This window comes from Aptenodytes forsteri, unplaced genomic scaffold (genome assembly GCF_000699145.1).
Source record: "Aptenodytes forsteri isolate BGI_AS27 unplaced genomic scaffold, ASM69914v1 Scaffold443, whole genome shotgun sequence".
NCBI lineage: Eukaryota > Metazoa > Chordata > Aves > Sphenisciformes > Spheniscidae > Aptenodytes > Aptenodytes forsteri.
The window spans coordinates 564,052-578,486 of NW_008794170.1; the positions used below are offsets into that span (position 1 = coordinate 564,052).

The 14,435-nt window shown below is 43.4% G+C and overlaps 1 protein-coding gene across 1 annotated transcript in view; it reads right to left on the minus strand.

Moving 5' to 3' along the window:
* The window catches only part of HDAC4 (histone deacetylase 4), a 242,649-nt gene that overhangs the window by 28,343 nt on the left and 199,871 nt on the right, over positions 1–14,435 (minus strand). Inside the window, exons 17-19 of the mRNA XM_009281930.1 lie at positions 9,724–9,770; positions 1,419–1,526; positions 815–870 (exon numbers count right to left, since the gene is read on the minus strand). Coding sequence (XP_009280205.1) covers positions 815–870; positions 1,419–1,526; positions 9,724–9,770 — 211 coding nt within the window. The remainder of the gene's footprint in view (positions 1–814; positions 871–1,418; positions 1,527–9,723; positions 9,771–14,435) is intronic.

A 14,435-nucleotide genomic window follows, 5' to 3' on the forward strand; every position in this document is an offset into this window, starting at 1 on the left:
GATTGGATATTAGGAAAAATTTCTTCACCGAAAGGGCTGTCAAGCCTTGGAACAGGCTGCCCAGGGAAGTGGTGGAGTCACCATCTCTGGAGGTATTTAAAAGACGTGTAGACGTGGTGTTTAGGGACATGGTTTAGTGGTGGACTTGGCAGTGCTAGGTTAACGGTTGGACTTGATGATCTTAAAGGTCTTTGCCAACCTCAACAATTCTGTGATTCTATGATTCTATCTCCCACCAAAGAGTGCCGAAGCACCCAAGACATGACACTTCAGCACACGTTAAGCCAGATACACAAAACCAACAAGATTTGTGCATAGGACCCTGATTTGAAAACAGCCCGATGGCAAAACCACTGCTATATTAAACACATGTAAGATGCCCAACTTCAATTTTTGCTTTGTGAAGCCTTCTCACTCTGACACTCTCCTAATTCAGTATTGTGACCCCAGGACACAGTTATGTCTGCTATTACCACTATAAGTTGCGTACCCTTGCTTTCCTCACATTGGACGAGCCATCAACATTTAACTTAAAACAATTCACAAGAGTAAAGCAAATAAAAGCATCAGTGCTTTATCAAAGCATGACTGTAATGCTGATTCTTACTACAAAATACCCACCCGAAACCAGTAAGCAGGATCTTGCCCTCTTCCAGAGAATTACTGGGAGCTTTGAATACAATACTCTCTTGCATATCAATAAGCAAGAAATTCTGCAATATTAAGCTAACAAACTACCTTTCTAATTTCCAGCTGCTGGTCACACAACAGATGAACACTGAAGCAAGTTGATAAAGCACATACACATACTTACATGGGTGTGCTCTCTTCTGCATGGTGACCTGGAGGCCGAACAACAGCAAATCCATTCTACACACAAAAAATAAGAAAATGAGGAAGTAAGACATAAAGGAAGGTTTATTGCACAAAGACGGATGCAGAGGTTGCAGCCAGAAGCATTAATTCTGCTTTGGAACCATGTAGTTGTTCTCGACGGTTTTCTCACAAGACCATTGCAGTAGATGATGCTCTCCCTCATTTGGGGGGGGGAAGTCCACATGAATTTTATGGAAACTGGTTGCTACAGCATTTCCTTCCATTCAGAGAAAAAAAAATATTCTGCATGAGGTCACTGAAACAGCAAATGGGCTGGCCCAGCTGAAGGCAACAGCAAGACCCTCAGATAACACTGGAACAGTGATTTAATTTGCTGCTCTGGTTTCTTTCTTCCTTTTAATCGGTGCGTAAGAACATTCACCAGGAGTCTGTTGTTCACTTGCTGATATCCTCAAAGATTTTTATGACTAAAGCCAGATGGTGCCATTAAAATGAAGCTAACTGGACCTCCTGCATAACAGAGCCCTGAGCTGAGTCCTGTACAGAGCTTATATCAAAGCCAAGTGTATTTTCATACAAACCTTCAGTTCTCCCGTGGCTACTTTGAAAACGAGCTCAATGACACAGCCTACGGCCAGACGAGCAGCACCGGACGAGTGAACTTCATTCCAAATTGTGTCACTGTCGACCTATCAGAGACACACAGGAACCACATTTAGGAGCAACGAGGACAGCCAGGAAACAGAGACCCATGTTTTACAAAGAAGTATTATGTATTAAATGCATTAATTTTAAATGCATTTAATTGCAGAACTGATTTTGGCAGTACTAGGGCTGGGACCCCACCGATGACTGTAACATCACCACTACCGAGTGTCCATCCAACCAAACAACACTCGAGAGATGACCATTTGCAACAGCTCTGCAATGTTAAAGGATCAGTGCCGTAACAGAGGAGCAAATTCAGCATCTCAACCACTGTAAATATGCAGGTGTCTCCTACCAATATTCCTACCAACACCACGGTATCAGTATTTCTCTTGAATTGCTGGAGGAAACTGATCCCAGATGAAATAAAAGGGTTTACAAAATCACTCAGTGATTCTATAAAATAAAATAAACCACAATAAAGAAGAACGTTTAATAATGGACGTTTAAAAGACGCCTGCCCAGGACTGCCAGGGTAAGATTATGCTGACAGAAACTTCCCTGGGGAACCATAAGATCAACCCTGTCTCATCAAAGCTAACAAGAGACCTTCAACACCTAGCTGCTGACTGGAGACATTTACTTCCAACACTAGATAACTGACAGGACCAGCATCCTCTATTATTTTCCCCCTGAAAATGTGCAAATAGGCCAAAGGCAAGGCAAGGCCTTCTGCAGACATCCCCATGTTGTTATTATATGAGATCACGTCCTAATTTAAACGAAAAGTGAGAAGCATTGGCTTTTACCACATTCATCCCCAAAACCGTACAAAGACAAGATTAGTTTGCGGACATGCGATGAAATGCCTGTTCTTTTTTTTACTGCCATTCAGCCACAACTCTTCAGAGAGCAGAGGGGGAAGGATGGCTCCCAGGGGGGCTGCTTCTAGGCCAAAGCTCTGGATCTCCTCCGCTGCACCGCTGGCCGTCTTGCACGCAGTGATGAAAGCCAAGCTTGTTTGCTTCTTGCCGGTCACAGCCTTTGCAAAAGCCAGACTGCTGGGACTGTCCCATGTCAGGACAGCTCGGTTGCCCGGGAACTTCATAGGATAATTGTAACATTTCTCCATGTGAAGGATCACCAGCTATTTTTCACATATTACTCCGTGTTGAGTGTATTTATGGAAACAACAGCAAAGGAGAAGGAAAGAAAGAGATTATTTGTTTTGTCTGGCATCCAGTCTGCTCACTGAGCTGCAGGGAGATGGAAGTCACCCCACACGAGACTGATCCACCTCTTTCACGGCTGTGGTAAAGCCAGTGGAAATCGTCCCAGGCCTGTTATCAGGGATGGCTTCTGGCAGCATCTGTCTGGAGGACAGTTTTGAAGTCATAGAAAACCAAGAAAGCATTTGGAGAATACCAAAAAGCCATCTCTGTGCAGTAATGATGCCAATACGTGCACTGTCTCACACTCTGGGAAAAGCCACTGCATCGGTGGAAAAGCCCTACAGTGACTACTTGTGGTACGAGGGCTCCCCCGGGCCCCCATAAATTTGGGCAGTAACATGAGAACAGAAGTATGATGGGGTCTGAGTTATGCACGACATCTCCAGGAGTCCTGGATCAGTACTGCACATATGCAGGAGATGGGACTGATCTGATCACGTCCCCCCAAAAGCCCCCAGTAAGGCGGGAAGACGACCAAACTGCTTCTCCTCCCTACTGACCAGCACGTTAGTGCTCTGTGAGGGTCCGTCTTTGGGCTCCTCATCAGCAGTCCTGTAAAAACGTTATGGGATAGTTAACCTGCTTTGCAATCAGGATGCTGCTACTACATTCCCTCAGGGGATCCAGCAGTCTTCATCCTCAGATCCTCTTCCCCCAGTATCTGTGAGTGGGAGACACTTATGGTTTATACAACAGAGAACATCTACTTGCCTTTTGCTAAGAGCTGACCACCTCAGTGCCCTTGGTCTCACTGCTCAAGTGAGATACAGCTGCACCGTGCAGTCTGGGCTGAGCATATCTAACCCATCTTTGAGCATACCTAACCCATCTTTCTTGGTCTTGAAAGAAAATGCTGCAGGACACCAGTAGCTAAGAGCTTCCCTCTCTGCCCAGCCACAGCAAGTACCAGGCCCCTTCCATGGATGCAGAATTGCAGAGGGCCATCTTCATTCACCATGAAGCACCAGAGGAATGGAAATACAATAAACCAAAATTCACATGTCCTTAGCATGGCTTTACCTTAAGGGACCAACAGACCCTCGGATCTCCTCAGACATCTATTTGTGCCAGCTTTCCGCATAAAGCACGCAGAAGTCACCAGTGCCTGAGCCAAGCACTGCCACGTTCAGGCCTTTTGATGCCTGCTGAAACTGGGCTCATGTTGGCAGCATTTCAAGAAGAACGAGGAGGGTAAGACAGAGTGGTTTTAAAGAGTTATTATTTCTGCAGAAAGAGATTAAGTACTTAGAAAAAAATACTCCACCTGTGATTTAGAAGCCAATTTCAAAGACTGCCGTGCTCCCACACTCAGCTGCCCAGCAGGAGGAGGACTGGATCCAGAGATGTCTGCTGCCACCCGCAAGCTCTCCACTGCCCCATCCCGCGTGCAAACATCTCCAAGATAAGGATTTAACACCCAGCCACCTTCCCTGGAACGGATGTCTGGAGACCACTGGGCCCTACTCCAAGGCAGCACTTCATCATCTGTGTGACTGTAAGTGTTTGAACAGTCCCACTGAAGCCATCAGTGGTCTGCAGCAGGGGGGCGTAGACTCTGCCATGGTGGAAAATGTTATTAATGTGGCCCTGAGCTGGACTGCTCTCCAGCTCTGAAACTGCTGCTCTTTGGTGCACGGGCTGCTGTTGACCCCTCCATCATTCCTGAATTCTGAAGTTCATTACAGGGGAGACGCTATTTGGCTTTCCCTGCCTATGAGCTCTTTGATGTAGCTGCCATCACAGGAGTTGTTGCTGGGACAGCACATCAAGCCGTACCATCTGGAAGGACTTTACGGAGAGAGGAAGCATATTTCTTGCCTTTTGTTGATTCAACAGTGTATATTTCTCTTTTTTCTCCTGAGCTGGAGGATACAACTGCATCAGAGATACTGAGTCTTCCACATCTGCCGCTGTTGGATGAGGAGCGGTTGTCCTGGTCAGTACACTCGTCTTCTTGAGAATAATATTAATGCCTTGCTCATTCCAATAAAGAAGCTGCCATTTCTGCTAGGTGAGCCTGTAGGAGAGGGCTCCTTTAGAGTTGGGGAGAGGGACTTCAGCGCCTGGGACCTGCTGCAGGCTCTTAATCTTCGCAGCATGTACCATTATTAGAAAGTGATGAGGGAATGCAGAAAAGGAGGGGTCAACAGTTTGACGCAGGCTCTCTTCTACGAGGAATGTCTAAGATGTTTCAGGGTGAAACCTGAAAGAGTTTTTCTTCCTTATAACTTGAAGTCTTTATTAATATACATGATGAGGTTCCTACACGCACTATATACTATGCTGTATACTAACGTGCAGCTATTTAAAAATGAAATGAGGAGGGTCTTATAAAAGGCTTCATTATTCTAATCTTTTCTTTAGCTGAAGAGCTATGCAGATAAGAAATTAAGCATAGGGACAGGTAGAGACAAGTTGCACAGCAGCTCCAGCCTCTGCAAAGCGAAGGGGAATGAAGGAGTTTTGCTCATCCCTCATCACTGCTCATCATCACGCTTAGGCGACAGCGGCCCACACCGTCTGTGCTGCCAGCAAGTTGTCTTTACCTAACTGCATCTCCTACTGCTCTAAAGTACTGATTAAATAACTGTGCTCACATTTTGTTCTTCTAAGACTTGCTAATTAGTCTCTTCTCATTTACATTCCACAGAAGTCCTTTTCGTTGTCTCTGCTCTGTGATAATGTACTTTGCTTGCACAGGTAAAGATTTTTATACACTCTAATCAAGACCTTACAACCAAAAATAAAATAACATTCTGGAAGAGATCAAAAACATTAAGAACATTTTTTAAAGCCTTAGATCTTTAGATATTTTAAAATGTGCACAGAAAATACTACACACAAAAGAAAACAAAGTTATTAGCTATCGTAAGATCAAGTCTTTGTGTGTTTTGAAGAATTTGGATGTAAGTATGCTGGAGCTATTTTGCAGATTTTCAAAGCTCAAAGTCCTTTCTCCAAAATCTTCTTCTAATTATCCTGGATTAGGTAATGCCCTGGTGCATGTAAGTCATACATTAAGAAAAGCATGTGCTGCAGAGAAGTGAAGGTAACGTCCTAAGTAAAAATACCTCATACTGCACTTGCAGATGCTGCTAAAGATCAGCAGGAATAAATTACTGTTGTTTAAATCAGAGCTCACATCTGTTGATATAAGTGCTTCTGTGCTTTCTTCCTTTCCCGCTACAATCAGACGTCTGCAGATGGGAGGAGGTTTGTTAGTGTCAGCTACAGTGATGTGAAGGCTTCCCCAAATAAAACAAACCAAGGGGAGGGGGAATTCGACAAGAGTTTCCAAGCACCGGGGAACAAATTTACCCTTTTCTCATTGATTTTGAGACACTGTGACTTAGTTTTATGCAATGAAGTGATTTGCTCTAAACTTTTTCCTGCTCCTTCACTCTTTAACTTTGTCTCACTTGCTGACCATAAGAAGAGCTTATGGTCGCTCAAGCTTCAGACTTCATCCTGGTGCTTAACAGCTCTTCATGGGCTTCTCCCCCATAAACTGCTCTACATCGCCTTTCAGATCCATCTGTTATTTTAATCTACATAACATCCCCTATGGAAGAGAACTGTGTTTAATTGTTTGCAGAAAAAGAACTTGGTTTCAAGCTTTCCAGCCCATAATTTCATCTGACACCCACAGCTCCTGAATTATAAGGAACAGCAATCATTCAGCTTTTACATGCTGCAGATCAGTCACCCTCCTGCCCACAGGCATTATTTTGCATCCAACACTGAATTTCATGTGCTACTTTACTATTTAGTTTCTCATTATCATGACACCATCCGTATGTCTTTGCAGGCAGCTTTCACTTTGATGACCCCAAATAAATTTAATACCATCAGCAAAGGACACTTGCTTATGACCCATCCCCTGCATTGCAACATTTCAGTGAATACACAGATTTCTTGGGGATTGTAATTCCGACCACTATTTCCTGTCTTCTAACCACTGATAAAGCCAAGAGAGGACTGATCCCACCTTATTCTACTAATAAAAACTTCTTTCCTTTTTTCTTTATGGCATCATGTTTGCCCCTGGAAAGCATTTGGCAGACCAGTATCAAGCTCTCCAGGAAAAACCCTCCCTACGAAGCAGTCAGCCAACTGGAAAGCTGCCTAGCATCGTGGTGAGCTGAATGCAAAGACCCATGAAGCATCCCCTAGACTGCACTTACCATTAAGTGACAAAGTCAGAGAAAACAAAACCTCTGTTGAAATAAATCCCTTCTCCTTCAAACCTGGGCTACAAACCATTGGTAGTCAAGATGATATCCTACAGGTGCTCTGATCATCACATGTACCTGATGTTCCTTCATCATCAGGAAAATATTCACCAGTATGAAGTGACTGGAGCCCGCACAAACTTCTTACAGCACCAGGGCTGCCCCTCCACAACCTTCTCAACTTGTAAGAAAAAGATAAAACAGAGACTGATTACTGCTCAGCGATGAGTAATGTTGTGCCAACCTGGCAATCTTGCACAAGGGAGAGTTTAACTAAAACTCCATCACTCAAAAAAGCTATATGGCCACCTTGCAGCCTGAAAACGGCCTGCCAAGCAACAGCAGAAAAACACCCCTTAAGCTCTCTTGCTAGAACAATTTGAAATAATTTCATTATACCATAACAAGCACTCAATCTCCCAGCAGTCTTTACGTGCCGAAACTTCTCAAATTTACATTATACCACTCTTGCACGAAAATTCTTCATAACTGATGTTTTACCCTAGGCTCTGATTTTTTAAAAATCTTTTTTTCCCCGATTTCCTCAGAAAAAAAAAATATTACACGCACCTCAAAAATGTCTTGTCATCTTCTTTGGTGCAGAAAATAATTTGGTTTTCATCTGCTACTGAAAGGTGTGCTCTGTGGCCCCAGCTAAGATTCCACTATAGGGCTTCTTCCAACAGTTTCCCATAGCAAATCAAATCAAGAGCAACTTGTATCACAGAACTGGCACGCTAACAAAGACTACAGTTTTCCCTCTATTTCTTCAATAAACATACCATGCTGCTAAGCCAGCTTTCTTGACAAATCTCACACTTTGAAAGACAGTAGAAAGCAGGGTTGAAAGGACCTCATGAGATCACCGTACGTCTCTCCTGCCCCAAAGGAGATGGTCTGTGCTTAAACCCATCCACAGCACGTACAAGTGCAAAGGACTTCATATGCTATAGCCAATCATTCTGTACCGTGGCCTCATTTTCCCTACAAACATATGGCTGGGGTGTACATACTAATTAGAAATGCATCCCAAAAGCAGTGAAGACTCTGTTTTCCTGCATCAGCAGGAAAAGTAACACAAGTAGTGGGCACTGTATCCCAAGGTAACTAGGGAAGGAAAACCAAACAAAACCACAGAAAGCCATTTTTATGAAAAATCTATCATGTAGTTGATTACTGGTGAATTACTGGTTTTAAAAAGCTTTTCCTAGAAAACATGAAAGTATCTGTTGGGATTGCTAAAACACTGTACAAAAGTCAGCAAATGTTTTATTTAATATTTAAGGGTCTGTGGAGACAACTGACCAGCAAGTTAACTGCAAACGCTATCTTTATTACCAGCGTATCAATAATACCAGCACTGTGGCATTTCCTGCCTTGATTTAGGATTTAATGCAAGACTTCTGGGACTATGCTAGGCTCAGGCACTGTCTCTACTTGTTACCATTCAGTCTTCATTTGCAAATGATAATTTTTGCTTTGAATGGCATGCCTGACTGGAGGGCAGAGTAAATTCAAACCTTTTAAACTCTAGCCAAAAATTTGCCATGAATTAGGAGACTGCAGCATATTTACAATACAAAATAAAATATCTCTATGAGTGCTCAGTGGTGGCGGTATGAATAAATGTCGATTATTCTTTTTTTTTTTTTTTTTTTTTTGACGGGATAATTTTCAAAGCAACGATTTTGCAAAGACTCAGGAAGAAAACAATTTTGTTTCATTTCCATAACAGAATCCAGACCTCTAAATTCAACCTCACGAGCTACAATTATGCATAAGAACTACCACTGTGAATTTTCAAACACAATGCCTTTTATTGTCTCTTCTCATTCTTTTCCCTTCCTGTTCTCTGAGATTTTCTGTCCTGTCACCCTCCACAGAAACTTTAGAGCAGAAAGTCTGACTTGAAAGGAAAACTTTCAAGTTTTCAGGCTTCAGAGGAAAACAATAATGCAAACCTTCAACACAAGGTATTTGAATAGTATTTGGGGGTTTTTTCCAGCCTTATGGGAAGAAACAACAACAAAAAAAGTCTTTTTATTATATGGAATCTTGACAGATGAAAACTAATGTTCAGCTTTTCCGTGACGGATGGAGGGGTATTTTGGTCACCTCCTTCAGAATTCACGCGTGACTGTCCCAGAGCTCGAGAAATGAAAGATGCCAAATCCTGAAGACTGCAATTCCCTTGTGCTGTGTAAACTGTGACACACTTCATTCGAGGACAGTAACGTAGCCCAGACACAAATACAGCAACTTACTATTTACAGGAACTTCCCAAATATTGTCCTCCAATATCACTATTTTATTAATATCTTTTCCACCTGCACTAGGAGGCAGGCAGCTCTGAAGTACAAATACTGAAGATGAAACACCTACGCAGTACGAGCAGCATGAAAAGCACATCTTGCTTTCTACATAGAAAGCATTTTTGGATTCAAGGGTTGCTTTCAAATGTAGTAACCTCTAAGCCTTTAAACATCACTGCCTGGGAAATGAGGTTTCTCCTCCTAAAAGCCAGAGACGAAACATGCCTATGAATGTCACACACACTTTGGCGCTCCAAAATAGTTTAAAAATCTTCACGCTGCTTTTGAAGAAAGGCACGTGAGGCTGTCACTGCAACCCCGCACCCCAGGCAGACCCTGTTTATGGGTAACAACATCTGGTTGCAATTACCCACTTGATGGAATGCAAAGCAACAATTTTTGTTACCAATGGGACTGGGAGAACAAACAGGACATTATTTACACATTAAAGAGAGTACTCACCCCGACACCACCGCAAGGAAGCCTGACAAACATCGACGTTAGAGAACCTGTAGGAAAAAAAACCGTACTCGGTAAGTCAAAAAGTCAAAGTTCACCAGATTTTGGTCCAATTTAATGGCAATGCTGCAAACTTTCTGAACATAGTAACAGACTGGGGTTTTCTTGCAATTGTCAGAAAACACACAGCCAACCAACCCTGTTACATTACAACACATACATACACAATATACACACTTGGGCTTGTTCAAGCCTTTCCAATATAAAAGCCTTCTATAAATCACTTATTTTTATGCAAGGTTTGTGTGCTGTCCTACATTTCAACCAGTCATGCTGACTATAGATGATTGAGACGTTACCAACAACTGCTCAGCATGTCTTCTCAGATGAACTTTTTAACCCCTTTCAACTGAAGGAGGATAGGAAATCATAAAAACACCCTAATTATCAGTCATCTGCACCGTTACTAGAAGACTTCGGAGTGCATGAGCTTCATAAAAGACAAAGACAAAAAATAAACCAGTGGTGAGCAAAGAGAACATGTGTTTTGACTGAAAGAGCAAACCCAACATTAAGAATTGGAGAAAAATGGAGAAAACCATCTGTAGGGCTAATTTTGCATCTGTAAGAATTGTAACATCACTTTCTGGGCTTGCATATGAGCAAATTATACTCCATTCAAAATTCCGCAGGTTTATAAACCTTATACTGAAAAAAGAACATGCTGTCTCATATCCATCACCATCCTACGTGCATGACTCGTACATGTGTCTGCACACCGCAGGCAAACAGGGAGAAATCTGTGCATGCAGGCACTGTAAAAGATCTGGAGTACATTGCCTGAGATTCATTTGCTTGAGACCTGTTTAAAGTTAATGAAAGCTAATGGTGAAATAAACTCAGTTGAGTTTTTTTTTCTCCCACCAAACTAGGTTCTTGTTCTGGTCATGTCTATACTGAAAGAATAAATTCCCTTAAATGCTAACTACCAGCTTTGTAGAGCATGAATTAGCCATGACGGCAGACAGACATTACTGGGGACCATGCTGGTGTCAAACACATCGCAGACACATACGTTACCCCTGTGACTGAAAGCGGAGTTAATGCATCTGTATTATTAATCTGAGTGCACAGCCAGATTCGCTCTTTGATTAGATCCACATGAAAGTTCTTAGATCATCCTGCCTTGGACCTCCTGTCACATCTTTCACTGCTAATCCACCCATTATTTTGATATTTATCTTCTTGACAACAATTTATGATTGCTCTCCACAAATTAAAAGCAGCCTTATTTGCCTAAGTTTAAACTTGTTCAACAGGTTCCAAAGCTTTACACTGTCAAACGAGAGATGGATTTGTATTTTTCATCCTCAGACTTTCAAGGGCTTTAGCAACACTTCCAGGGGTAGAGTTGTGCAACCTGCCTTGAAGGCCACCACCTTCAAAGCTGCCTGATAAAACACAGCAAAGCAGATCTTTGTGATGTTCCAGGTCCTCTGGGGAAAGTAACTTCAACATCAGTGGTGGGCTTTCGTTGCAAACCTCTTCTTCTACATGTGTAAAGAAGGGCACTCTTTGAGAAAGGAGTAACACTCAGAAGTAACGAGCTGCAGGACAATTGCAGAAGTAAAAGTAACCAGCAGAGCCACAACACCATCCGCTTACAATTCTGAAAAACCTGAACTATTTAGCCCCTTCCTGCTTTCTCCTGAAGAACTGCCAGATGAAGGGATATCCCCCTTATCATTTGCAGAAGCTTAAAAAGAAACATCCCGCGTTTTCATCCCCCCGCTTTACGAGCTCTTCCTTTTAGGCTGAGGTTTCTCATGCTTTTTCTTCCTCATAGACATATCAAAGGCAAAGAGTTTACATGGAGTCAGCCACCCCATCGCAGTCATACACATGTCAAGACACTTAGGTCTAACAAACTCACATTTGCATATGTGAGCCTCACACGAAGCTTTGGTCTCAGACTTCAAACCTGCCATACATTTACGCTCTAACATATTTAAAAGAACCTGACAAAGCTGTTTTGTAAATTTAAAAGCCTTTTCAACTCTCAACAGGAGAGGATGGCTGAAGAAGGGGCTCCCTACGGGCTTGCTCACCTCTATACACAAATGTGCAGACCGAGGTTTTTCAGGGAGGTTTTCGCAACACATCAGTGGCCGTTACCCTTACTCAGGTCCAGCACTGTGGAAGCCATCAAGTTGAATAACTGGTTTTAGGGCCAGCATCGCCCTTCCTGCCCTGCTCCCAAAGGAGAACTTCTCCCTGGGTGCTATGCAGACATCCCAGCCAGGCTCACTCCTCTTGTCATTTTGGCTCGCCATGCTGTCCCTCTGGACTCCCCAGCTGTCAAGCCGTCAACTTATTTTCTCCTGCCCAGTGGGATGACTGGCTGCCGTGCTGAATGGTGAAGCTGTTTGCTCTTCCTCCAAGCTTGGTGCTTGGCATGAGTGTCAGTGCCAGCTGTGGCTCATGCACAGCTCCATGTGCAATGGGAGGAGAGCTGGGCAGTAGGAAGAGGCAGTCCACTGCTGTCTGGGCAAAGATGGTCATGTGAGCTGGCAGAGAGTTCCACTGCTAGTAGCTCAAGGCTAAAAAAGTGTCAAGTGGGATTAGGAAACAAGGTCTAAGATCAGCTAAGAGCTACTGGAAAGCCCTTCCCACTGGAGATCCTGGGGACCTGACCCCCTGCCTATGGCTGTAGCCTCAGAAAGTTAAAACACAGCTGCTTGGCAGTGTTTTGGGGGATGGCTAGAGCCCCAGGTGCAGCCCCAACCAAGCTCCAGTCTAACATCCACAAACAGGTTAGTCTTAGAACTGATTTGTTGTGAATCTTGCTCCTTGACAACTTGATCATCTTTGCAAATTACACCCAAATAGGTAACGTTTTGTACTGAAATACCCTCAGGTATTAGAATTGTTTCTCTTTGCTAGAGGAATAAACTTAATCTCTACAGAAAAGACATAGGGGGACACAGCAAAACTACAGAAGTACTCACAGGCAGAGCAAGTTTCTCCTCCCTCAGGTTCTCTAAACAAACCATCAGGAATGATTCAGCAAAACCTGGGTATCCCCAAATCCAATACTAACCAAATAAACTGTTTGTATCTCCAAATGTGCCAGTGGAACTATTGATAGATTGTGCCAAGAGTAAAAGAGGGAATGGAAAAGTATCTCAAGAGCATCTGACATTTGAATGAGCAGGCAACACGCAGTGTTATCACAGTCCACCCTAAAAATGCATCTTGCAAGGGGTATCTCCTAAAGGAGAGGGGTTAGGGTGACCCACTGCCCGCTCAGCCCCTCCATGCAGATGATGACCACTGCCAGAGGCAGGGTGCTAACCCTGCCTGCTCCAGGCTGGTGAAGTCAATGGAGCTGGCAGGATCCCACCACAGCACAGGGTCAGGACACATGTCCTCACACACCTTCAGCATTACGGGTCAAGAATTTGCAGAGAAATCAGTCAATGTGAAGGTGGTGCAACTGCAAACGAGGAGCCTTCTCAGACCAACTGGTGAAGATTTACACCGTTTCTTTGGACTGGTGGATATGCCTTACACAAGGCATGAGTTTTACACTACCAAGGATATGACATCATAAATTCTTTAAACTGCACATACTAATTGCTCTATCATTCAGCCAGAGGTGTCTACTTTTCGTTTCTCTGGGTTTTAAAGAGGTGGTAAGTTAGCTATAAATACAGTGTTAATTACATGTTTAAACAACTGGCTAATAGCTTTTTCTTTTTTGGGGATCTAATGTACATACTGAATATGTTGCAAAATCTTTCCAGCTCTTTTGCTGTGACTACTACATCATGCAGGCCATCAAGTTAATCCTCTTTTTATATCATCCAAAGTCAAGCTAATCCCAAAATAAACTTTCTCAACTTCTAGGTTCCAGAACTGCCTTTTGCTGATCCCCACGTGAAAACCTCCCAAACTGCCCCTCCAGCCTATCACCTACTGCTGCAAAAAGGCACAAAATAAAGGGAGATGACAATGTCTCCACAGAGGTAAGGTGCTAAAATCAATGTGGTTTGGTTGCTATGGGGGGGTTTGTTACCTGAACAACCACCCCCTAGATTTTTTGCAGGGAAAACGTCTATATTTTATGGCAGATGCAGCCCTGTTTCAGGAAGATCCAGTCTCCAGTGAAAGGGATAAACAATCTTACTCCAAATTAAACAAATGTAAGACTATCTAAGAGGCCCCTGCATCTTTCTTGCAGATCATCCATACAAAACTGACAGCTATTTGTTGATGTCTATGCAGCTGGTTGGTGCTGCAGATCCAGGTCCTTAGTAGGGTGTTCCAGTTCCTACCTAGCAACGGACAACTTTCTAACATGCAGAGAAGAGTGTCCAAGGATAAAACAGACTCTGAATTATCCTTCCTCCTCAGAGAGGGTCCTTTTAGGTTTTGAAGACATCAAAGAAAGGAAGTTTTAGCTATCTAGGGTTTAGGGATCTACCTGAAGAAAGGGAGATGTATCTTGTACCACTCTCAAGCAGATACTGACCATAGGTGGGAAGAATCCTCTTGGGAACTGCCTAGAGCTGAGGATGGAGGGTGCCCCATGTCCCACCTTTCATACTGCTATCGCTAAGTGTTTGCCAGAGTCAGGGCTGAGGACAGCAGTGGGAGTGCTGGAGGTCAGGAAGGGGATGCTCCCCCCCCCCCCGGAAAAAAACCTAGAGTTT